The sequence below is a fragment of the Cyprinodon variegatus genome, unplaced genomic scaffold (genome assembly GCF_000732505.1).
Source record: "Cyprinodon variegatus isolate N-32 unplaced genomic scaffold, C_variegatus-1.0 Scaffold1258, whole genome shotgun sequence".
NCBI lineage: Eukaryota > Metazoa > Chordata > Actinopteri > Cyprinodontiformes > Cyprinodontidae > Cyprinodon > Cyprinodon variegatus.
Window position 1 is genome coordinate 38,109 of NW_015151711.1, and position 24,380 is coordinate 62,488.

Here is a 24,380-nt window from a genome sequence, read left to right on the forward strand (position 1 = left end):
CAGAAGATTGTTGGTGGGTTTAAAAAAATCTATTTGAATTTAGCCCTTAATTTAGCCTCAGATTAGGCTCCAACCATCTGGATTTATCTTCGCCAACTCCTCGCACCAGCTGCTTGACCCCATAAAGATGTAATATGACATATCTTTGCTTTGTGTGGAGACCTTTAAACAACATTGCGGGAGAAAAGAAATCATTGTTGTGATGAGAAAGAGATGCACACTTTCAGATTTAGAAAATAGTTTTCTCTGTTGCAAATGTGTACATTTGCATATCATCCACACGTGAATTTGCCCAGTTTGATCATTAGAATATGATCTGCATATTGATGAAGGCAAACTTACAAAATAAAGGTTTTCACACGCTGTCAGCTGAATTTCAAACACAAATCCCTTTTACACCTTTCTTGTCTGAATGGGTTTTAAAACACCCAAACCTTCTGAAGATCAAGCCTTCAGTGTCCTATGTGGACGATAAATAAACCCTTTGAGAATACAGTGGAATTTTGAAGCATTGTTTTGTTTTTTTACCTCCTTTATTAGACAAAGACAGTTATTCTGAAGACTAGTATCTATAAATTGAATTTGATAGTCGAGGTTTCTGGCTAATCTAATTCTATCTCATTTTATTTCACTTCCCTTGATTGACTGCATAGTTTAAAGTTAATATAATGCGTTCAATAATTTTTAAGCATCTGGAAACTTTAGTTTAAAGGATAAATACTTTATAAATAGGATAATTTTTTTTACTTGTTTTTAAATGGATCATTAACATGAAGAATTATTGCATTTTAAACTTAAAGACTAATACTGATTTTTTAAGACTATCCACGAGCTTTACTTTGAAAGTCCAAACTTTAAACCAACCCCTTTAACAACAAATTAAAGCTGTTTTTTTTATAGCAGGTTGATTGAAAACATCTTTGAATCCTCAATGGCAGGAAGCTCTGCTGCCCAGTCTTGGTCATTTTCATATTTTGTTCATTTCTTTACCTAGATTGTTATGCAAAAGCGCTATTTGGGGGAAATGAAGAAACATTTTGAAGGCAACTAATTAATTTATGCAGTACATTTTTTAAACACTTATCAACAGCATCCAGGATCGTTACAGCAGTAAGTGCTGATAATGAAACCAAGTTGTGTGTGTCTGACAGAGACCTGGGTGGAAAAGCCGTGCTACGGGAAACCCTTAGAGGAGCACTTAGCACTCAGTGGGAGAGATGTTGCCTTCCCTATCGAAGCCTGTGTCACTATGCTGCTGGAGTGTGGCATGCAGGAGGAGGTAAACAAGCCACATGCATCTAAAAACACATCAACAGAAAGGGAAGCATTACTATAGGTTGAGTCAGTCCTAATTACTGAAGAAACTGCAAATGCTGTTCACACCTAAACATTTCTCAACCTGAAAGAAAAAAAGAATCCCTGTAGGTTCAATTATGAAAGAGCAAGGATATTATCCTGGTTTTACTTTCTAGGAGTGTAGAGTTTTACGCCTCCACAGCTTCTTTAAAGTTTTTTTATGCAAGATATATTTTTTTACTGAGGCAAACTGTTACGATACCCCCCCACAGACACACACAAACAGATAAATGGGTGATACACAGCTAGTTAATCAAATATCACAGCTTGATGTTTGATGTTTTCAGGGTTTGTTCAGAATCGCTCCTTCAGCCTCCAAACTGAAGAAGCTGAAGGCGTCTCTGGATTGTGGTGTGTTGGACGTTCAGGAGTTCTCTACAGACCCACACGCCATCGCAGGTCAGTTATCAGCATGGTTTTCACACACAGAACCTTCCACACTTGCTGATATTAATATGTAAACAGAAGAAATAACCGTATATTGAAAATTTTCCTCAGTAGTACAAGCTCACCCTAAAAATCCATTATTTTGGTGAGATTTTCTGGTATTCTCAAATGATTCTTAGGCCCCACATTTTTCATGGGGGAAATAAGACACAGAAGTTAACACACAATAGATGTGTGTTGCACTTTATGAGTAAAGTAATAGCAACAAAAAATAATTATTTGCCCAAATTTGCTCATATAGAGAGTCAGATAAATTATTGTTGCATGTTTTTCCACTGCATACAGTCAATAGAAGGATTGGAAAGGTAAAATGCAGACTCCATGAAGCTCACTGTTACAAAATAACAATAGAGGGTGGTATCCTGCGGTCCCCAAGTCTCCATTAGATGCTATCTCTCGACCAACTTTGAAAAATTAAGAAAGTGTAAAGTTAGCTACTCTACTTCCTGGATCATCCTCAGTATTGACAATCCTCGGTGGTAATAATCCTCTGGGATTATTAAAGTATGTCAGATCTGATCTTATCTGATCTAGTATAGGATGATGATGCTCTGGGTCTCTTTCTCTTTCATTTCATAAACAAAAAGGTCTTCAGATTAACAGGACATTTTAAGTAATAATTTGGTAGACTCACAAAATGGGTCATCATTGGGTCTTTGAACAGGGTAGTTATACTAAATCAAGCAAGAACCAGTTCCCCAGAACTTCTTCCTTGGCTGGAGGATGGGTTGGCTTCCAGTTTGGGCACCTTTATATTCACAGAAAGGAAGGACTTTCCTTTGTTTGCTTTACACTTTCATCTAAACTTAACATTCAAACATAATAATTTAAATCTAACCACAACTTTCTCCAAGACTCTGCTCTTTTATATTCTAATATAACAGAGAAATATCAGAGTATCATTCTCTAGAGGGTCTGTAGTGGGAGGATCTGTTTTCTATGTGTTGTTTTCAGTTCACTGCTTTTAAGTCAGAGCCATGATGGACTACAAAAGAAAGAAAAGCTTTTAAGGTGCTGTTATTGATCTTTTTTATGACAGCCATGCTTTTTGCTGCAGCTGTACAACGCTGCTGTCAAAGAAAAAAAAACACTTATCAAGAATAAGACAAGCTGGGAAACATGTTAAAACTTGTTAATGAAGCTTCCTTTTAGACATCCACAGACATGTTATTTAATCATTTCAAAATTATACTATGTAAAAGAAATATCATATGAATATTAGATTTTCAACAATCGTGTAAAAGGATCTAAAATCATTTAATTTAATTACATTTTCAGGTGTTATTTCTGGCCACCAAAACACATAAAAAAGTCTACACTTTAATATTATTCATCCGTATATGATTTTTTTGTATAGCTATCAAGATTACATAGAAATTTATTCATAATCATTACATATCGACTCTATCAGAGATCGTTATATTACAATAGGAACTGATAAAAAAAAGTGTTTAATTAAAATTTAACTGAAAATAAATTAGACACTTTTTAAATTAAATTAAACACTTTTTTGATTAAACTAACCGCCATGAAACACGAAGGTCAAAATTGGAAACTATGAATATTTCAATGTGTCATTTTTACATGATTATTTTATTTTGAAAGTTTATCACACATCCTTAAAAATTGTAGAAATCCAAAATTAAAATTCAACCATACATTTCAGTCGGTGGGGCTTCGTTATGCTTGGTGATTGGTTTAAATTAAGTAGGTTAACCAATCAGAGGTTTAAAAAATGCCATTTAAATTTATGAATTGTACTTTCTGTGACCCAAAATACAGATTTAAGATGTTTCTAGGTGAGTTTATGTTTGTTCAACTAGGATATTTGATTGTTTTTTCAACATTTCTCTTAATTTCAAGAGCTCTGGCAGATTGTGTTAAACCTACATAGTTGTAGAGGCCTAATGACATCCTACCTCCTCTGTTCTAATGCAGTAATGTGTCTGATGTGTTAAAGTCATCTAGAGAAATGCTAAATGCTTAAAAGCTGGGTCTGTGTGGCATGAAACCTACCTTATAATGCTAAATAGAATGTTATAAACTATTCAGCCAAAGTTATGCCAGGACCCTGCTGATGCTATTTTTCTGCCTTTACATATGCCTGTAGCATAAAGAACATTAAATACATTTAGTAACAAAACCCTTTTTTTATACCTTAGAAACAGAATGGCTGACTAGCATTGATAGAATGGAAACTTCTGACCAACACTGAAATATATATATAAGAACATTTTGTCTCTTTTTCTAATTATGATCCCTGTGGTCTGAAATTTGCAGCAAAATGTCCTTGATACATAAGAGACAAAAAGGCTTGTTTTCTTTTCAGCATAATAGTGTTGGAGGTGAAAATGATGTGGATGAAAGAACTTTTACAAAATTGGGATAATTGAGCACATTTTCTCTCTCTGGATAAGCATTAAAATGGAAACTTACAAAAGAGCACAGCAACAAATGAAAAGAGACCTAAAGTGAGAAGCCACGGAGGCGGCAGATCGCATATCAACAAGCCACATGATTAATAAAATAGAAAAGTGCTTTTTCTCTCCCAGTCTCCTTTGTTTGTTCGTGATTAACATGAGAAAGAAAATCTGTTTTCAGAGTTGTTTTAATATAAATAAAGTACCCTGAAGTTGAGATGCCATTTAGGTTGTCTTCAGAAAGCATTTACTCCTCATAATGATTGTTCATTTTTTACCTAAAAGACCTTGATTTGATGGTAAATACTGAATATGCTTCAGTTTACAAACAAATGGACCAAAAAGAAAGTTTAAAACTCATGAATGATATATATTAAAGCAACAAAGCACCAGAATTTAATCAGAGAGCCTTTGTAGGCAACTAGGGGGAGGTACAGTAGAAACTTGTAAAGTCATTAGGTCATAGGGTCCCTTTAAACTGTTTCTGTATTTTATCCACAATGTGCCACAAACACATAAAGGCATGTATTTTGTTTTTTGGCATGCATTCAAAAAATAAAAAATGAATTTTTTTCTTCCCTTCAGGTGCTCTAAAGTCATACCTGCGTGAACTCCCTGAACCTTTAATGACCTTTGAGCTCTACAATGATTGGATCCAGGCCTCAAAGTTTGTATCTTCACAAAATAGCATCATCATCCCAAAGTTTAAAACACTTTACTCACATGTCTGTTCAAATGTGTGCCTTTTGTTGTTTTTTTGCAGCATCCAAGACCAGGAAAAGAGACTGCAGGCTCTGCTTGGTGCCTGTGAGAAGCTGCCGTCTGCAAACAACAACAACTTCAAGTTGGTCTTAGTTCTTATGTTTGGCTCCTCAGGCTCACTAGGTTCTCCTTATTCAACTCATGGTTATACCTGTGTATTAACAGCAATAAAATAAAATAGTAGAGGAAGGATTATGAATAAGGGACTAGAGCTTCCTACATTAAAAACATAAACTTTAACTGGATATTATATATTACAGTTTTGCTTTGGCTGAAATTTATTCTCTGTTTTTTATATTTTATTTATCATTAATATTTATTTAAATCCTTTACCTGTGCTGTTTTATTTTTAGAGCACCGTATGTAGGTTTTTCATGACTTGAAAGCGCTTCTTTGTGTTTTGATTTGTTTATTTATTATTAGGATCCCCATTAGCTGTGCTTTACACCCAGCTACTCTTCCTGGGGTCCAGATAATTAAAATACAGTATACAATGTAATGTCATAAACATGTTTTACAGATGACAAATATTATATACATATCAATAAGACTGCACATTCATCAAAATGGGGAAAGGTGCAATTTAAAATTTTAACATTTTATGAATAAGTTAGAATACATTAGAATATGAAACTATTTCATTTATAGATAAGTTGCTCCTAAAAACTTCTTAAGTTGCATTTTAAAGGCAGATTTATGTACATTGCTTATGAGAATTAATGGCAATGAGTTCCATTCCTTCATTGCTCTGTAAGTAAATGTGCATTTGAGAAAATTAGTTTTCGCCCTAGAAATTACAAATCGTGATTGACAGCTGGTGTGGCTCTGTGACTGACTGCAGCGATCTGCTTTCTTTATATTAAGGAAAAATGACTGTTGAATAATATTACAGTCAAATATAAAAAATTGTTTTAATTTGTTGGACACCAGAGAAGAAGTGAAAATTGCAGCACTGTCTCACACTAATCGTACGATCAGGTCACACTAGTCACACCTAGAGGTGAATCAGAGTTTAAAAGCTTCCTAACGTGAAAATCAACAAAAAGTCAAAGTGGAGATTCGACCTTCTAGCTGTTCTATAAATAGTCGCTCTCCAGACTGACCTCCAACCTTATTTTAGATCCCTTTTATTAATCTGATATATACCCCACTGCATGTTAATTCCATGAACTGAGTTTTCTGTGACCTGTTTGTGGCTCTCCAACTCTTTCATAGATGTTATAATGAATAAGATCCACAGTTATAGGTAATCTTTTGGACACAGTATGTGAAGTGAAGAAATTCACCCCAGCTTACCTATGAGAAATTATTGTGTCAAGCTAACAGTAAGCTCGAGATACTATCTCTTTTTGTTTATTTTTGTTTGTTCTGATTTAAAATGCACATCTCTGCTCTTTAGATGTTTTGGAAAAAGCATAAATCTGCAGTCATAATATATTTTAATTCCTTTATGGTAGTAAGAATAAGGAAAAGATCAAAACGTGCAGAAATATATCTGATCACAACTTCTTCATCAGGTTTTAGATTTATGATAAATTAAAAAAATGTAATTTATGTCATTTTCTGTCCGATTTAATTGGCGAATGTTGTTTTTTTAAAACCGAAGGGAAAAAAACGGGGTTGGCCTGGGAACAAAAAAGGAAAAAAAGGAAACCGGGAAAAGAAAGAAGAGAGGAGAGAGAGGATGAAAATAAAGGGTTGCTGTGGAATCTCACAAATTGGACGAATTCCTGACAGTAGATCTGTCGTAAGATTGTTGTTCAAAGTGATGAGCTGCTGGATGTTCATTTGGAAATTACTTAGACTATAGTTCTCTCAACCTGCGGCTTTATGCTTCACAAAAATCCTCCCTAAATAAGATTAGAATACCCAAAGAAGTGCTTGATTTTATTTACACATTTCCAAACAAACAATCTCACTTATTGTGTATTTAACAGCATGTAAATATATCAGATGACTACATTTAATTTGGAATACTCAATTTGAATTAAAGCATGCATTTTAATGTTATGCATTTATTTTCCTTTTAGATATAAAAATGTTTAAAGGCATTTCACATCTTTAATTTGACTAAAATCAGATACTTCCTGTAATCCTAATGACCATAGATTAATTATCATACCCGTGATAATTTGTCTTGTAATCCTTTGTTTAATTTATTTTATGGAGTTCATTAAATCCAAACGTCACATATTGCATTAACACATAAAACACATTACCGTACTATGAGAGTTCAGCTCAAGAGTTCAGCTCCAGATGGTTGTTCTGATTGAATTATCGCTTTTCTCATGAGGAAAACCTCCATGGTCTCTGGCCACTGTCAGCCAGAAATCCAGAGTTGCATTTGCCAATCAGCATAGAGCAGCCAGCCTCACGACCCGCCCCTCCTCCATAAGCCCTAAAAGGCTGAGCCTCACTGGAAGTAACGTATTTTGGGCTTACTATCCAATCAGGGCTTTGATTTCTCACTGACCGAGGCACAAACCTCCACAGAGATTCCTCATAGAGGCTGATCTTCTGCATCCTGCCACTTCAGAGCAGAGGGGAGGCCATGTTCAAGCGCTGATTAATGGGCAACATACTCATACACGTTCTCATGAAATCAGGTGCATTTTAGTGCATATTCATTGTAGTTCAATTACAAAATTTGTAAAGTTTGACAATGCATATTTTACCAATAAGTTTAAGAAAACTACAGGGGAGGTTTATCCTCGTTAGTATTCGATGAGAAATTGCCACTGATAAGCATATATCCACCTATGTTTAATGTGACGTTGCTTTGGTGTATTGTGGTGATTAAGGAGCCGATGCACAATGCAAAAGTCTGGTTTTATCGCTTCATCTACGTCCCACTATTACCTTTTGGTGCGGCATTAAAAAGTGAGATCCTGGATACTTGTGGCTGAAATGAACCACCTCTGCAGCACAGCTAAGCTCAGTCATAGAGGCGTAGTGGAACCTGGCTCATCCGAGTTCCTCCTGGTCGCCTCTGTTCAGAGATTTTTTTTAGGAGCCTCCAAACCCAGAACTCCCTGGAGGAGCTATGTTTTTAATTAAGTTCAGGAAACCATTTTTTACAACCGTATTACATAAATCCATTTAAGCCAAAGAGAACTGAGGACCAAACATATCAGTCTTAAAAGCTTGTGGTGATTTATTCAAAGATGTGCAAATGGATAATTACATGACATCTTAACAACCACTCAGCCTCAATAAAACAGGGAGTCTTATACCACACATTCATACAAATATTAGACAGGCTTTAGATTCTGTAAGACAATTGTAATCCAAAGAGTTTTTTTCCTTCACAATCAGTAATTTATAAATTTTTTTAGATGAGCTTAATAATGTAATGATGTCAGGAATGGGGGAGGGCTTCATATTCTGTAGGTTTTTTTGTATGAATAACAGCTATTTTGTGCAACAATGACCTGCATTAAATGGGTGAACCAGATTTTTTAATTTGTTTGTATATTTAAAAATGCTCCATATTTATTGATATTGTCAACTTGTGTTTTCTTCATTGGTTTGGGGTAAGAACTAAAAGCTGATATTTTCAAAGAAACATGGTGCAGAAGGGAAAGATTCATTTGAGTTAAAGGTTTCAGTTTATGACATGACTGACAATGAGATTAAAAAAGTAAAAATGTTTCTACATTGTTAAAATTATTATGAAAAGGGGATATTGGCCATTGGATGGGCTATTTTTTTAATATATATAATTTTGTTTATTTTTTGGATATTTCTGTGTATTTTAATTGTATCTGTTGTAGACTTCTGAGCTGAATAACTATTTTTTCTTTTTTGTGAATAGGACACACATATATATATTTCTATTTATTTATGCTCCTTTTTAGTCATGAATTCTTCTATTTGTTATATTAACTTCATATTTATTATTTAGTTTATGATATTAAAAAAATGAAACAAACTGTGTCCAACTCAAAGAATTGGATGGCCTCTACAAGTAAAGCTTCTTTTGGGGCAGTTCTTAAAGTCATTGAGGTAGGCAAACCCCCTGATCAAAGTAAGCTATGGCTAGTCCTCGGGGGGTAAACAGAAATATTATTAATGAGAAGGAAAATTAAGATGTTCAGAACAAACAACAAAATACAGTATTTATCTTATTGGATGGCCAATAGGCATGTTAAACTAATTGGAGCCTAATAATAGTCCTCTAACAGGATCCACAAACAGTATAGATAAACTGAGTTTTGGTTTTTAGGTTTCAAATTTGACTCCTGTCATTGGATTGGTATTGCTCATATTAATGTGAAGAAAATAAAGCCATAGATGCAAAATACAGAACTACTAAATCTTGGGAGTAGAAATGTAGATAAGCTTTAAAAACTCCCATGATTATTCCTAAAACAGCATTAGAAACTACAAAGTGATATCACATCTCTGTGCTTATGTGGTTAAAAAATGCTTCCACTGACAGGCTCACACAAAATAGATGCTGTATTTGCATTTGTTTTATAGTTAACTATTTATGACATCTCTCACATGAATTTCATTGAGCTTTTCTGCTTCTTCAAGGTTTAAAAATTCAGCTTTTCCTCTCAGAGAGAAATATGACACTGCTATTAGTTAGTCAAGCTACTTGTGACTGATTTCCATCCTGATCCCTGATTGGTTGTTGACTATCTTTCCGCTCTCTGCTGATTGCAGACAGACAGGAGAAGATCACAGCCTGTCCATCGCGATACTCTGCAGAGCATTAGTACTGTTTAGTTACTTAATTAGGCAGGGTTGATTTTAGGGGGCAAGCATTTGTTTGGGGGATACTGCCCCCCTCTATCTGACCTTGCAGAAATCATTACAGAGAGTAGATGTTATAAACAACATCTGCAAAGATCCCATTAGCATTGGGAGTTTAACCCTTTACAATGCACTCACTGCCTCCTTCCCATCCTTTAACTACGCTAATGGGTTTTAATTTCTCCCAGCATCAGAAGATTTAATCAGTCTGCCTATCAGCAAAGCAACAGGATTGAACAATGAGATATAGATGGATTTAGCTTGTTTTCTTTTTACAAGTTTTTTTCCTCCACTAAATGTTTGTCTTCATCGTCCATTGAGGGGAACCCGTGTTTAGATGATAGGTTGAAACCATTGTATAGAATTTTGCTGACAACTGGAGAAATTCTGCAAAGTTATACAGTTAGGAATTGCTTTAGTAACTGATATAGCTTCGTTTTCTACTCTGACAGGTACTTGATCAAGTTCCTCTCCAAGCTGACTGAATACCAGGATGTGAACAAGATGACTCCTGGAAATATCGCCATCGTCCTGGGCCCCAATCTGCTGTGGACCCATGATGAAGGGTGAGAAACCAGAGATAATCTTACTGAAAACCAGGCCTGATGTACAGGAAGAGTTTTTTTTGCTTTGATCTTGGGTTTTGGTAGAGATTTAACCTGCAACTAGATTTGTCACCAAGACTTCAGTGATATGTTTTATTTTATGCTGCGGTTTCTAGTAAAGGGGTGATCAAGGAAGCAAATTGTTACATGAGAAGCTTAAAATTCCTCATTAGCAAAGCACAATGCAATGTAAAGGTGCTGCTTATAAAGTATGCTAAATTAGGATACATAGACAGTGATTACACAGATCCCTACAGGTACTTACAAAACATTGAGAAAAAAATTATATGCACACAATTAGTTATAGCAAAATGAACTCCGTTAATGAAAGAGGCCTACAATATGATCTACTGTATGACAGTAGCACTAGCACATAAGGGTAAATTATTTGGGTGAAGTGAGCAAAACTTCATAAATATTACAAAATACTAAATATTGCTTTTAAGCTACTAAATAAAGTCTACAATACAAATGCAAACTAATCTTTATTCTTTATTATTGTGTTGGTAACTTCTTATTCTTGATGAAATGATCCCCTAACCACAATTCCTCAAACATATCAGTATTTGATGTCTAATTAAATGTATAGGTTTAAAAAGATCTGCCCTCCACTTTAAAATAAATGCACATGCACAACCCTGTACCCGCTCCCGAGAGGGAACGCCTATTAAACGCGCGTGAGAGCGTGCACAAGCCCATTTCTCCTCGTGCACGCTCTGTTTAAAAGCTGCTGTTTGCATCGATCCTACAAGCTTACTTTCCAGAAGAAGATTTGCAAGCACATAGGTCATCCTTACGTAAACATATCACCAGAATGATTGACAATTATTTATTTAATATTTTTCTATTTACTGTTGGTCTGTTAGCGTAATTTAAGTTTTAAAAGATCATGCATATTGTCTGATAATATGGTATGTTAAATAAATGATTGATTACAGCCAAAACAATATTTGATATCATATTATCCTGAGGAGACAGTTCAGGTGTGAAAGTCTGATGCTTGGAAATGTGATAACTATCTCAAAAGTTCACAAAAAATAATTAGAAATGGAAAAGAATGTTTAAATCTATGTTTTAAATTCAAGTTGTTTCCTTTCACTTACTTAGGGTCCTAGATAACATGGGTATGGAATGATGACTAACAGCTTTTATTTCAGTTTTGCAAATATTTGTAGCTTCAGATCCTTTTTTCTCATGCAGTTTTTTTTTTCATTTCTTTTCAGTTAAGAAAACGAGGGTTAAATAAATGCCCACATTTAACACCTTACAGATCAACTTAATCATTATATTGAGGATTCTGTCTTCCTTTTGACATTTTGAAGAGAAAAAGAAGCGCTGTAGTGCTGCATCGTATTTACACACCGGGGAAAAACTACCAGTGTTAACTTTACTTTAATCAACCCATGGATTTCAGTACTTATGTGATGTAGAAATGTGTTTATTATAATGTGAGTGACCTTGATTGCACATGAATATAAGTGTTTCCTGTCTGTTTACTTTAGGAACATCACAGAGATGATGACGACAGTTTCCCTTCAGATCGTTGGTATCATTGAGCCCATCATCCAGCACGCCGACTGGTTCTTCCCCGGAGGTGAGGGGAAAATGAACAGAATGAAATACGGGCTACGATTGCCATGGACATCAGTAATTGGAATAAACCGCCAAAAAGGCTAAAAGTGTGTCATTCAGAATATTCTGATCAGATTCAGCAGGTTCACATTTAGACTGAAATATGTTCAGATTAAAAAAAAGTAATCCGATTCTGCTGAATACATGGACACAATGAATTAGGATAAATGGCTAAAAGGACAAAAAAAATTGTCTTTTAAATCATCCGAATTGTTAGATCTTACTAAATCTCAAGTTTTGAGTCTCGTCTCTGATTCTTATTTGTATATTGTTTTGTTTGTTTTCTAAAAGAAATTGAGTTCAACGTCACAGGAAACTATGGCAGTCCAGTCCACACCAACCACAACGCAAACTATAGCTTGATGCCGTCGCCGGATATGGATCAGATGGATCGCAGACAGAACGACCAGAGCCGGCGGCCGCTGAGCGTGGCCACTGACAACATGATGCTCGAGTTCTACAAGAAAGACGGGTACGATTATGTCCTCTCGAGTCAAATCTAATTTATTAATAAGTCTTTAAAAATAACTTTTTGTTTTACAGACGGTTTGTATAAATGGTTGCTGTGCAAATTTTTTCATTTCAGAATAAACTTGTTTATTCTCCAAAATTTGACGCATGACAACGCTAGTGCTGCCCTCTATGGGTTGACGGGTGGCTACTGCATTAGAATTTTCCTGTTGGTCTGCGGGCAGCGTTATGCTTTTACATGTGGTTTAGTTATACTTTGAGTATCTAGATTTTTCTCAAAATCTTCTATAAGACTGAAGCTGGAAAAGCAAAATAGGATCATAGTAACTCATGATCTCTGGGTTTGGTTATTTATGAAGAACTAGGGCATTGCTCTGACCGATTTATGTACTTTATAAGAGTTATCTCATACCGCAAATACCAATGCTTTTATGTAATTTTATATTGGAGTTGTCAAAATTTCTGAAATTTCATGATTTCTGGAACTAAAAGAGAGAAAAGTGTTTCATGCATGTGCATGCAGCCTCCTGGACTAATGGCCATTCTAACACATGAATAAGTCTGGTCTAAATGACACCACTGAACCTTTGGGCACATGTTTAGGGTTTTTACACTGTTGCAAGCTACACCCCAACTCAATTCTCAGGTCTTTTGAAGCCTCTAATAGTTTAATTCAGCTTCCCATCAACTCTAACCACCTTTAGTTTCTTACTGAGGTTAATGGTTTCCACAGCATGATGATGCCACCTCCTGGTTTCACAATGTGGGGAGTTGTCTCATCTGTTAAGTATAGTAAATTCAGTAAGCACAATCATTAGTTTGTTGTTGAGACAAGCGAAAAGGAAAAGAAGAGTTCAGGTCTGCATTATAATTGTACAGAAGAATTAGACAAGCCTGGATTAATAATGGATCTCAAAGTTTTAACCAAGCTTACAGTTGTCATTTTAAAGCCTCCAGATCCCAGACAGCTTTTAATCACAGAGAAGGAAGCTATAAAACAGATGAGATGAAGGGAAACATTCATTTGAAGTAACTAAGCTTAGATTTCTAGTTAAATTAACGATATACTCACAAAAACTTGTAGATAATGTAAGTAGTAGGCTATCTAAGTCTGAGTTATCCAAAGGTTTACATTTGTACTCACCTATATGGTCAAAAAGGAGAAAAAGTGTAGTTTTTACTTATGGCTGTCTTCAATTATAAAATTTTCTTGGCGATCTCACATTTCCTATCAGATAAGACTTTTGACCTCAGAAATAAGCTGCCTTAGTCTGAGGTGGACAGACATGGCTCACCTTGTATTACCTGCCCTCAAGCCTCCATCCCATTATGACGTCTAAAAGTGAAAAGAAGAAGAACGACAGTTCAGAGGGCTGAAGTTTAGCCTGTGAAATAAGCAATCCCACAATCCTTGAGCTGTGGAGGAGGATTAGACCAGCCAGTTGCTTTCTTTTCGTCTTATTCTCTCCTTACACCCACCGTCTTATCAGGACCAGCGAGGAGCCTGAGCTCTGCAGCCCAGGGACCGCAAGCAGCTGAGCTAATTAAACCTGGACTGATCAATGGAGCTCTGCTTTCTGTGAAAAAAAAGCCCATTCATTTAGAACCAGACTGAAGCTTCTAAAGAGACATGATATGCAGCAGACACATTCAGTCAGTGTCAGCCCAACAGAAAGGAGTCTGGGTTTAATCTTCAAAAAAGGTTTTAATTACAAAAGCTCCATAGATACAAAAGTGTTCACCCTCCTTAGATAGTTTTGGATTTTGTCAAACCACAACCTCAGACTTCCTTATTAGGATTTTAATGTGAGAGACCAACATAAAGTAGTGCATTGATGTAAAGAGGAGAAAAATATTTTTGTAATTTTAGCCTTAGTGTGAGCTGACAGAACAAACGACTTCTGAGAAGGTGACGAAACATGATTGGAAAAGGTGGATGATTTAAGCTTGTTTTGTGATCACTTTATTTTAACCATTAAGTGGGCATCAGAAGAGGTTCCCCAGTCTATCTAAAATAACTCTATATGCTTGGTCTGCTTCTGAACATAGTTTCAGTCCATTATGAGTGACTTTTGTGGGTTTTCCTTCAGAGTAATTGTGCTAAACCACAAACCGAAGAGGCATGAAACTGCTTAAAAAAAAAAAAAAGTTTAATGGGGCTATGAATATAGAATCAGCTCCAACAGGATGATTTTAAAATACATTTTAGAATAAAACCTAGTACACAGTATATAATACCCTGCTTTTCTCAGGTCCTGTATTGGATATTTATCCTGAAAACACATCTTTCAAGTGCTGTTCACCTGCTTTCCCCACAAATTGTATATTTTAATAGCATAGATTGGTTAATAAAGCACCAAAAGTCCAAAGAAAAATAACTGTAGCTGCAGAAAGCAAAATTATCTTGTATCCATCTGGGAAAAACTGACCTAATTAGAATAAAATGGGGATTTTCTCCATGGATTTGATGTCACTGAAACACTTAAAGTAGCTCATATTTTATATGCAGAGTGACTGTTGTTCTTTCTTAAACCCTTCTTTTATTAGGCTTGTCCCATTAATCCAAGCAATGCTTTGTTTTCCTCCTAAAAGATTCTTTGCGTTGAAAAATACAAAACATGTGAGCCACAGGCAAACTTTTTATTTCTGTCCTCACTGTGCTTGTTTCTGTTTTAACACTGCAGCATAAGGAAGATTCAAAGGTAAAGTATGACTTATTTTATGTCTCTCCGAGTCCCTTTACCCATCGTGGTCGTTTAAGCTGCACATTAAAAGGAGCTGGCAGTAGTCTTTCGTTTTTGCTCATAGCTTGCAGAGGGATTTCTTTGTAGCTTTCAGGTCATTATGTGCTTCATTCATTCGCAATGGGACATCCGACATTTACTTATTTAAACACTAATTCTGATGACATGTTGTTTCTGTACAACAGTTTAATTCAAAGTGATAAATACTAGGGATGTCCAAATCAAATATTGATATGGAAAATCGGTCTGATGCCAGCCAAACATGCATATCGAACGTCTGCCTGCATCTGAATTCTCTCTTAAAGGTGCTATACCTGATTCTACACAGTTTTGAACCATTAAGAAACTCCCTCCCACTCCGCAGGGGGTAACGTGTACAACTGGTAATAAAAGTGAGGAAAAGATACAGGTCTAGGAGCAGTACAGATAGTTTTGAGTCCAAATTCAGTGACTTTCTCTTTGTTGGCTGCCATACTTCTCTTTTTACTAGGTGTGCTGTGCACGCACTTTGAGACAACATTCTGATTGGAAATTTGAAGCTCTGCAGAATAAACCCCATTGGCAGAAAAAAGTGTCACTTTAAAGTTGGAAGCCAATACTAAAAATGTTTGAACCCCTGCATTAGAACAACCAATAGTGATTTATTTTAATAAAATGACCTCTTCTGCCACACAAAGTGCCATATAAAAATAATTTTTCTTAGACAAATTAGAATAAATCAGGTAAAATGCCATAAAGTAACTGATTGGTTGATAATAAAAGGGTTAGTTATTTTCATGCCTATTTTTTTACTCTTGTTCTGTGTTTAAGTTCTAACAATTGATCAAGCCTTCTCTAATATAATATAGGACAAAAAAGGAAGGAAACAGTTGTGCTTCAAAATTTACATACCATACGTTTAAAAAATACATCTGCACAAGCACATCTTAACAGAAATTAAAACAAAAATGTTGAAAGTTTTGCATTTTTTTTAATTTAAAAGCAAATAAATTATCTTTCAAACCATTAAACAGTTTTAATTTATTAAAATAGAAAATTGAACTGTTACATTTGACTCTAAATTACATGAATACGGATAAAGTCTTCGTAATAAGAATTCAATTTCTACTCATAATTCAATTTCCATCTTTACTTTTTGCCTTTGTGTCATCATTTTTCATAGTTATCTTTTTTTGTTCTTCAACTGCATTCATTTGAGTTGCTTTTTGTTGTTTGTTGTCAAAGAACACAGGACTACAACTATATGGAAACAAAGCAGAATTTGCTTTAAAGATGCAGCTATTGTTGCCTATCAATCTAGAGAATATTGGGTAATTTCAAAAAAAAAAAAAGAACATTGTTCAACAGAAAGATTAATGGTCACAAGTATAAAACATTGAAGGTCAAACATAGTTTTTCTTTTCACTGTCCTAAAAGGAGAAAATAATTCAGCAAATATCAAACTCAGGAGCTCAGAGGTGGATCATCCTTTAGTTTATCATCTACTATATGCAAGATTTTAATAACTAAAAGCTCTTTAGGAATCACCTTGGTGCTCAAATAATGTCCTGTCTGTGAAACTGTAATATTTGGCTATTTATCGAGTTTTACCTAAAGAAACGTAACAAATTGTAATGCTGCTGGTTACAAAAAACCTGGTGAACCCATTAGAAATTGATTCTTTACTTTAACCACAATTTGATTAATGACTTTAGGATCCTGAATGCTTCTCATTCTAATATGACTGAATCAAATCTCCTGCTAATGCAACCTTTTTCAGCTGAGTTGCTCTTCTTCTACTGCTATACCATTTTACACCATTTCATCTCAATCCTTTATCAGTATGCAGCAGAACAGGTAGCATTGCTTAAAGTCACAATTTTATTTAAGTTAAGTTGATGTTGGAAGCAGCTGTTGTGTTGTAATGTTTTAGGGCAAAGCTGAATTTACCTTCTGGCAATCTTAAACTCCCTCCCTCCTCCAATTAAATGACACCTTCCCTCCTATGATATGATTGGCTGTCTCTGTCCTACTGCAGCATGGGTGTCAGGGTGATGGACACTTCTTGGGTGTCACGCAGGGGCCCGTCGGCGACGCGTAAAACATCCTCAACGCCGCCAAACGTGCACCCCTCCACCCCACCCGCTGACGCTCCCATCCCAGAGCAGCCTGGGGATTTCTTTGCATCCCCGTCCCCCACCCCTCCTCCCACTAACAGCGACCGAGCCAGGTAAGGCTGCTGTGCCCCCGCCCTCTTGTGTCGCCCTCTGGCCTCCCACCTGCTGGTGCCACCCTCCCCTGCAACCAAACGACACTCGCCGAGCGTAGCTACACCAAATAAAGCCTTCCTTTTTCTGCCCTTCCCTTCGTCCTTTCAGTACTCAATGAACGTTTTTGTCCTTAATTCTAATAAAGTATTGGGTAGTTTCTATCTTTTGCAGATTTTATTTTGCATTATTTTTTAGACTAAAAGAGGTTAAAGCTCACTCTTGGTTAAGAACACAGTGCTGCATGTACAGTGCCATGTAAAAGTATTCACACCTTGTTAACTTTTATTATTGTCATGTAGCTACAAGCAACAGTCAAAACAAGATGTGCAGGATGTGTATGCAGAAAGATAAAATCATTGTCTCTAATCTTAAAAAATTAAAATCAGAAAAGTGCATTTGTTATCAAACCCCTCCACTCATGTTACCCCTAAATTAAATCCAATAGAATAAATCACAATCAGGAATTATCTAGCACAGTGGTCTGCAACATGAGGCTCCAGAGCTGCAAGTGCCTTTTTGGACCCAATCGCTCTTAATGTTGGCTGAATATGATAAAAGAACCAGCTAATGGTTTTGAATATAAATACCATTTTTAAAAGATTTACAAGTTTTTTTTTTAAGAACACTATTAAATTGAGTGCACTCAAAAAAATGGCTTTTAAGAAGCAGAAATGTGTTTTTAGATCTATATTTCTCATTAGCTGGGGATCTGTAAGTTTATTTTTTCTATAACATGTAAAAGAAAATACTGCTTCCTTTTTAAGAATATAACAATTTAAAAAATCCCTCTTATGATGTAGAGGTCACAAAAAGTCAGATATTGAAAACTTGGTGTTAAAGGGTTAAAAACTAAACAATAAAAAAAAAAAATGGCAACAGGTTTCCTATTCAACAAAAATTGGCCTTTATGGAAAACGAGCAAGAAGGCGTCATTGTTGAAGGTAGTTTATAAGGAGTCATGTTTACCGTTTGCCATGAGCCATATACTGCAGCACAGGCAGCATGCATGTGGTAGAAGGTGCTCTGCTCTCATGGATCTGAGGCTGAACATTTTACAGTGGGGAAGCTTTTTGCAGCAGGGAAAGTGAAGCTTTTCAGAGTTTATTGGTGTCATGGTTCTGCACTTTTTGGTTCTTTTTAAGTTTTATTTTTGAGTTTTCATTGGTTTCATTTCCATTGTGTGTTATTCTAGTTGTTTTCTGGTTGTATATGAGTTCTTATGTATTTTTTTTCTCTCTGTTACCACCTTGCTGTCAGTCTCCTTCCCCTAGCTCCCTTCTAGACCCTTCTGTCCACACCTGTCACATATAATCCTCCTACTGTTATCTGCCTTCTCTTCATTTCTTCATTCTCTCCTTAACCCATGTGTTCCTTGTTCAGTTATTTTTGGATTTATGCTTCAGTTGCCACCATTGGTTATAAAACCTGCAAGAAACCACCTCCGCCTCTGCATTTGGGTTCCCTAAAAACCTGACAATAGGAAGATGCATAAAGTGAAAGACAAGGCAATCACTGAGGACAACACTGCAAAAACCTAAAATCTAAAAATTACCGGTAGTAAAGTTTTCTTAAAATAAGTGAACTTACCCTCAATTTGAGTAGGTAAATAAGATTATCTGCCAGTGGAATTAGTGGTTTTAACCTTAAAATAAGATAATTAGATATTTTGCACTTGAAATAAGAGACTGCAGTTTTTCTTTTTTTAAAAGATAAATTGTCTCATTCTATTGGCAAAGTGTCTCACTCACCTGCTCAATAAAAAAAAGCACTTATTTTAAGAAAATAAATACTTACCGTGAAGTGAAATGAGCGCTGAGAGTTGATATGCAAGGAAGAAATAGTTTTATTTTACTTTGCAGAGGAGAGCAACGCTCACAGTCGAACTGTTAGTAAGGCTATGGCGGAGGGGTCTTCACAAGAGAAACAACTTTGAGTTTATTAAAGACATACATTTTTCACTAGTCAGAAAAAAACATTTCAAAAGAGCTGTCTCTGCCATTGATGGCTTTAGGGAGTCTAGAGTTAGGAGGCAACCGCTCTCCGTCATCTCACTCCTAACTCCCCACATAGCTTCCAGCATAGACTGGTTCAAGGTAACTTGTTTTTGGCTGAGGAAAGGCACAATCTAATATCTCATCTCAAATTACTTTTCAATTTTTTGTGGGGAACTAGTTAGAGACTGTGTCAGAGGTTCCAGGAAGGAACAACCGTAAACATTCAGCCAGAGCTGCCCTGTTTCTCAGGTCAAAACTGCCTCAAATTTTATAACGGCCTAGTCAAAGTCCAGACCCAACCCTTTAAAGCCAAGTGTATCATGGTTGATACATGAGTTTTTGAGACCTCTGCATCATCAGTGTGATATTTTTATTACTGAAAACTCTGTCTTACCCAATCTGTCATATGAAGGGAACAGAACGCGTATAAAAGGTTATACAGAAATGCCTCATGCATCAAAACTGATGCAAATAAATGATCTAATTTAACTATGACAAAATGTAATTAAAAATATCTGTCAATTATTTCATGGTCCACACTTTAAAGGGCTAAACAGATTTGAGAACCAGTGTCAAATCTGTAAAATGTAGACACACTTGATCTTTTAATGTTTTATGACTGTGCTTGAGCTATTCTTTGAAGTATGGGAGAGGGGACAGTAAATACACAGTGTTTGTTTTGTTTTTATTTTAAACTCCACTCAGTTTTCTATCTACTTCACAATAATGCACAGTTTTGTAATTCTCTGTCAAACATAATCCTAATAAAATATACTGAAGTTTTTGCCCCAACATGAAAAAATTTGAAAAGTTATAAGTGTGAATACTTACTAGGAAGGACGCTATGCATAGATTAATTTTTTTTTTCCAGTTTTTATTTCATTTCTGTTTTTTTTATCTCCCATTTCATCTATTTGTTTCCTACCTCCCCCTTCAAATATTAATAAATTCCTCCTGATTTCCTCCCTGTTAATGGAAGAAAACCTTGGCTTCAACCCCTTCTCTCCTGAAGTTCTAATAAGACGAGTCACATTAAAGGATCAGTGTCCCATGAAACCCTGGTATTCTTATCATTACAGCTCAGAGGATGCTTCTTCCAACTGGTCTGACTCCTGTTACGTCTATCCCTCTCCCGAGGAGGAGAGGCCACCTCCCCCTTATCCTTCTTTCTCTTCTTCCTCCTCTTCCTCTTGCTCCTCCAACTCGCTCCCTCACTATATCTACACTAGACCCCTTCAGAGTGTTCGCCCCACAGCTCCCACTCCTGAGTCGGTAGTCATCCCTGGCCCGTCCCCTCCACCTCGCCTAACCGGATGCAGCCCGCCCCCAGTTCCCTTTTCCCCATGCCCGTCGCCCCAGCAGCTTGATGTCAACTCCAACCCCAAACCTAACTCCCTTCACCTCCCCAAACGGGCCTCCCTGCCCGACACTATGCATGCTACCCCATCCGAAACCAACGGTTCCACCCTTTACATTAAACCCCCGCTCGTTCTTACCCGTCACGATCTGCTGCTGGGCTCCCCTAAACCCCCCAACACCCCTCTTTCAGCTCCCCCTCCGTGGGCAGCCTCTGCCTGTAGCCGGGAGAGAGGAGCCAAGCTTAAGAGGTAAATGGAGAACCGTCTCGCTCATCCTTCCAACACAATCAGCTAAAAATAGGAACCACCACAGAAATACTAAGAGATAGGAGAGGGATGAAGTTAGAAGAGATTTATATTTGCAGAGCCTAGCACAGTTTTAATGTTTTAATAGTTAATGCTTCCTTCTATATCAGCTCAATATTCCTTCTTTATTCTGCTTCCTGCATTTCTTTTTTCACTTCCTGTCTCCCCATCTTCCTTTCTTTTATTCATATCTCACTTCTATGTTTTTCTGTCTTCTTACGCCTCATTGATAAAAATATCTGTATTTTATAGTTAACTTTTTAATCACTTCTAAAATGGGTCAAATGTGGACTGCAAAAATGTTCAGGAACCTTTTTTTAAACCTCCTTTGAATCTATATCCACCTTCATCTTTATTACAATTGCCTGGTTTGGAAATTCCATAACAATCCATGTTGCTAAGATATTCGGGAGACGGTTGCCATGCAACAAAGAAAATTCAAAGCTCCCACTGAATACGCCCGTAACAGTGGGCGCTCATGAGTCATACAAGTGAGCCCAGTAGGTCCAGTAAGATCTTACCATCTGTGCGAACACACAGGAAACACCAGTGAAGGAAACATCTTTTAGGGAAATAATCATTTTAAAATCAGGGTAAAATTTCCTTTTCAGCTTTAACGATCCGAGCCTGGATCTTCTGTTCATTGTGGGAAGACCTAGAAATGATCATCCAGGGACTGACAGTCAGAGCATTAACTCTCTATACTCTGACCTTTAAATTAAGTGTTAACATTAGCATTCTGTCTGCATTCTGTACAAGGGTAAAAGATCCATTAAGTCTGTAGATTAACAAACTGCCCATGCAGCAGAGGCCAAGCAGACATTGTGACATCAAACTATGGGTCTCCTCAAATTTCTACTATTCCCACAGAATACGATAGCTCTGAATCATAACTAAACTATAATATAACACCTCTTTCTTTGGCCTGCTTTGTTCTGCAGCACTCTGAAAAATAAGGAGCTGTCTCCTGTGATTGGACAGAAGGGACTCCAAGGAGTAGTGACCTCTAGTGGACAATCACAACACTCCGAGCACAGCCCACACAGTTTGAGGAGAGGTGAGGCTGACCTGAACTGGTGAAATGAATTCTATCTACTGTTGAAACATTCTGTCTAAATGTCTCTTCAGATATTGTGTTTTTTGGGGGTAAGGAAGGATAAGAATATTACTCATTTTCTGGCTGCTTTTTATTGATTTGCTGTGAGGTATAGATGGTTTTAAAATTGGTTTTATTTGTATTTAAATATCTACACTCATGCTCTGCTGCAAAATCTTGAAGGTCAGTAAACCTGCTACTCTTAGTCATCCCTAAAGCTCACAGGTTATTAGTTTTTTTTATGGTTGCAACCCCTAAGCTGTGGAGAGGGTTACCTCTATATGTTCAGCAAACTCTTTCACTGTTTTATTTATGTCCTTTTTGAAGATACTTTCTTTTAGCAGGAAGTTCAGCACTTCATGACTTTTTTGTCTCCCCCCCTCCTGAGTTGTTTCTTGTCTAATATTATTCTGTGTCTGTTTTTAAAATGTTTTACTTATACTCTTTTTACAGCACTTTGGTTAACAATTTGTTCCTTTTTAAAGTTTCTGTATGAATAAAACACATTTTAGTAAATTAGACTGATCATTTTCATGCTAAAAGATTATTTTGTCTTCACTTGAATTGTACACAGTATAGTTCTTATACACGATTCCTACATTTTTAAGAAAGATGTTGTTTTGAAAGGTTTGCACACTTTTTGGACTTGCTTTAGATCTAATTGGGGTTCTTTCTTTTCTTATTCTAGCAAAGAAACTTGCGCCTATTCCACCTAAAGGCCCTTACTGCCAGTCAGGAGCCATATCCGACCAGTCGACAGGTCAGCCGTCTCCGGTCAGCCTGTCGCCGACCCCTCCGAGCACGCCTTCCCCCTATGGCTTTAGCTACCCACAGGGTTACGCCACCATTGGTTCTCCAATTCAGACCCAGACGGCAACAACCCCATCTCTGTCTTCTCCGCCCTCGCTGGCAGGAACACTCAACAAGCCCAGACCAACCCCGAAGCCCCCCCGTCAGAGGCCCAGCCTGCCTCCACCTCAACCCCCCAGCACACCCGGCACTAGTCCTCAGCCTCTGGAGCATTTATCTGGTCTCCTGGATGGTTTACCTCCAGAAGAAAGCATGTCCACAGGTAATATAGCAGGAAATGTCATTGGACTTCAGGTCCATATTTTGAAAATATGAACAAGTTCAATATTATAGTTCAATATTTGCAAGTAAAACTCGAAAGAAGTTAGGCTACACTTTAATTTATTTCTCCTTTTTATGAAAAATAGCTTTAGTCTCTAGAATTTATTAGACGTGATTACTTGCCACAGTTCCAAACTTTTCCTATTTTGATATGACTTAATGTTAATATATGTTTATTTAATGATGTTTTATTAATAGAACACTGCATCTCATAGTTTAGTCTAGATAAGAAGGATGTAATCAAGATCCTGCAGTAATGGATAAATATACAAAATGATTAAGCAGGCCTAATGATCAATATAGGCTTCCATGTTCTTCTGGTTTTCTATTCTAAAAAGAAATCCACCCCTTTGTGAAGGAGTTGAAGCTTCTTTTTTTATTACATCTCTGCTGCTCTAGTGGGACGCCTAGTGGTGGTGTAAAGGTATACATCGATATTCAAATTATAGAAAATAACACCAATTTTTTTACATACATTTGTAGGCAAAAAATTAGTGTAAAATGTATGAATAAAGATGAGGTATTACTTTCTGTATCAACATGCAAAAATATTAAAAACGCATAATTGGTTGTCCTGAATATTAAATGAAATCTGACTTTAAAATCTTTGTCAATGAAACCCCAGCTGAAGGGTTATCAGTAGATTAGCTTTTTAGTCATATATAACATATTAGTTTAAATGTGGAGCTAAACAGTTTTTACCCTGACAGTGAAAATGTGAAAGTTTCATTTAGCATTTAAAAGTGGGTATGTTTTACAGTTATATTTGAAATGTCTCACAGTTTTTGGGTGAAGTTGTAACTTTTATTCTTAATTTGACCAGATTTACAACAAGATTACATAAAACAAGATTACATAAAAATAAAAAACATATAACGTTTCCCCATTTGTGGGGAAACATTATATTGTCAACAATGAAAATATCCAAGATGAGTTGGGTAACATGAGAAGTTTATAATGATAAGTCATAACATCATAATCACCTTCATAAAGGTGTGGTGGTCGCTGTTTCATAACCTATAATCAAACCACATCATAGACTTTACTC

The 24,380-nt window shown here is 36.4% G+C and overlaps 1 protein-coding gene across 4 annotated transcripts in view; it reads left to right on the forward strand.

Annotated features, from left to right (window-relative positions):
• arhgap44 (Rho GTPase activating protein 44) overlaps window positions 1-24,380 on the forward strand; it is a 42,473-nt gene that overhangs the window by 13,800 nt on the left and 4,293 nt on the right. For 2 of the 4 annotated variants that reach the window (XM_015401786.1, XM_015401787.1), the window contains exons 10-20: window positions 1,152-1,279; window positions 1,644-1,755; window positions 4,809-4,890; window positions 4,987-5,067; window positions 10,199-10,312; window positions 11,854-11,945; window positions 12,275-12,455; window positions 17,216-17,407; window positions 20,521-21,048; window positions 22,047-22,162; window positions 22,890-23,273. In XM_015401786.1, the coding sequence (XP_015257272.1) occupies window positions 1,152-1,279; window positions 1,644-1,755; window positions 4,809-4,890; window positions 4,987-5,067; window positions 10,199-10,312; window positions 11,854-11,945; window positions 12,275-12,455; window positions 17,216-17,407; window positions 20,521-21,048; window positions 22,047-22,162; window positions 22,890-23,273 (2,010 nt within the window). The remainder of the gene's footprint in view (window positions 1-1,151; window positions 1,280-1,643; window positions 1,756-4,808; window positions 4,891-4,986; window positions 5,068-10,198; window positions 10,313-11,853; window positions 11,946-12,274; window positions 12,456-17,215; window positions 17,408-20,520; window positions 21,049-22,046; window positions 22,163-22,889; window positions 23,274-24,380) is intronic. The other 2 variants (XM_015401788.1, XM_015401789.1) reach the window with 2 other exon arrangements.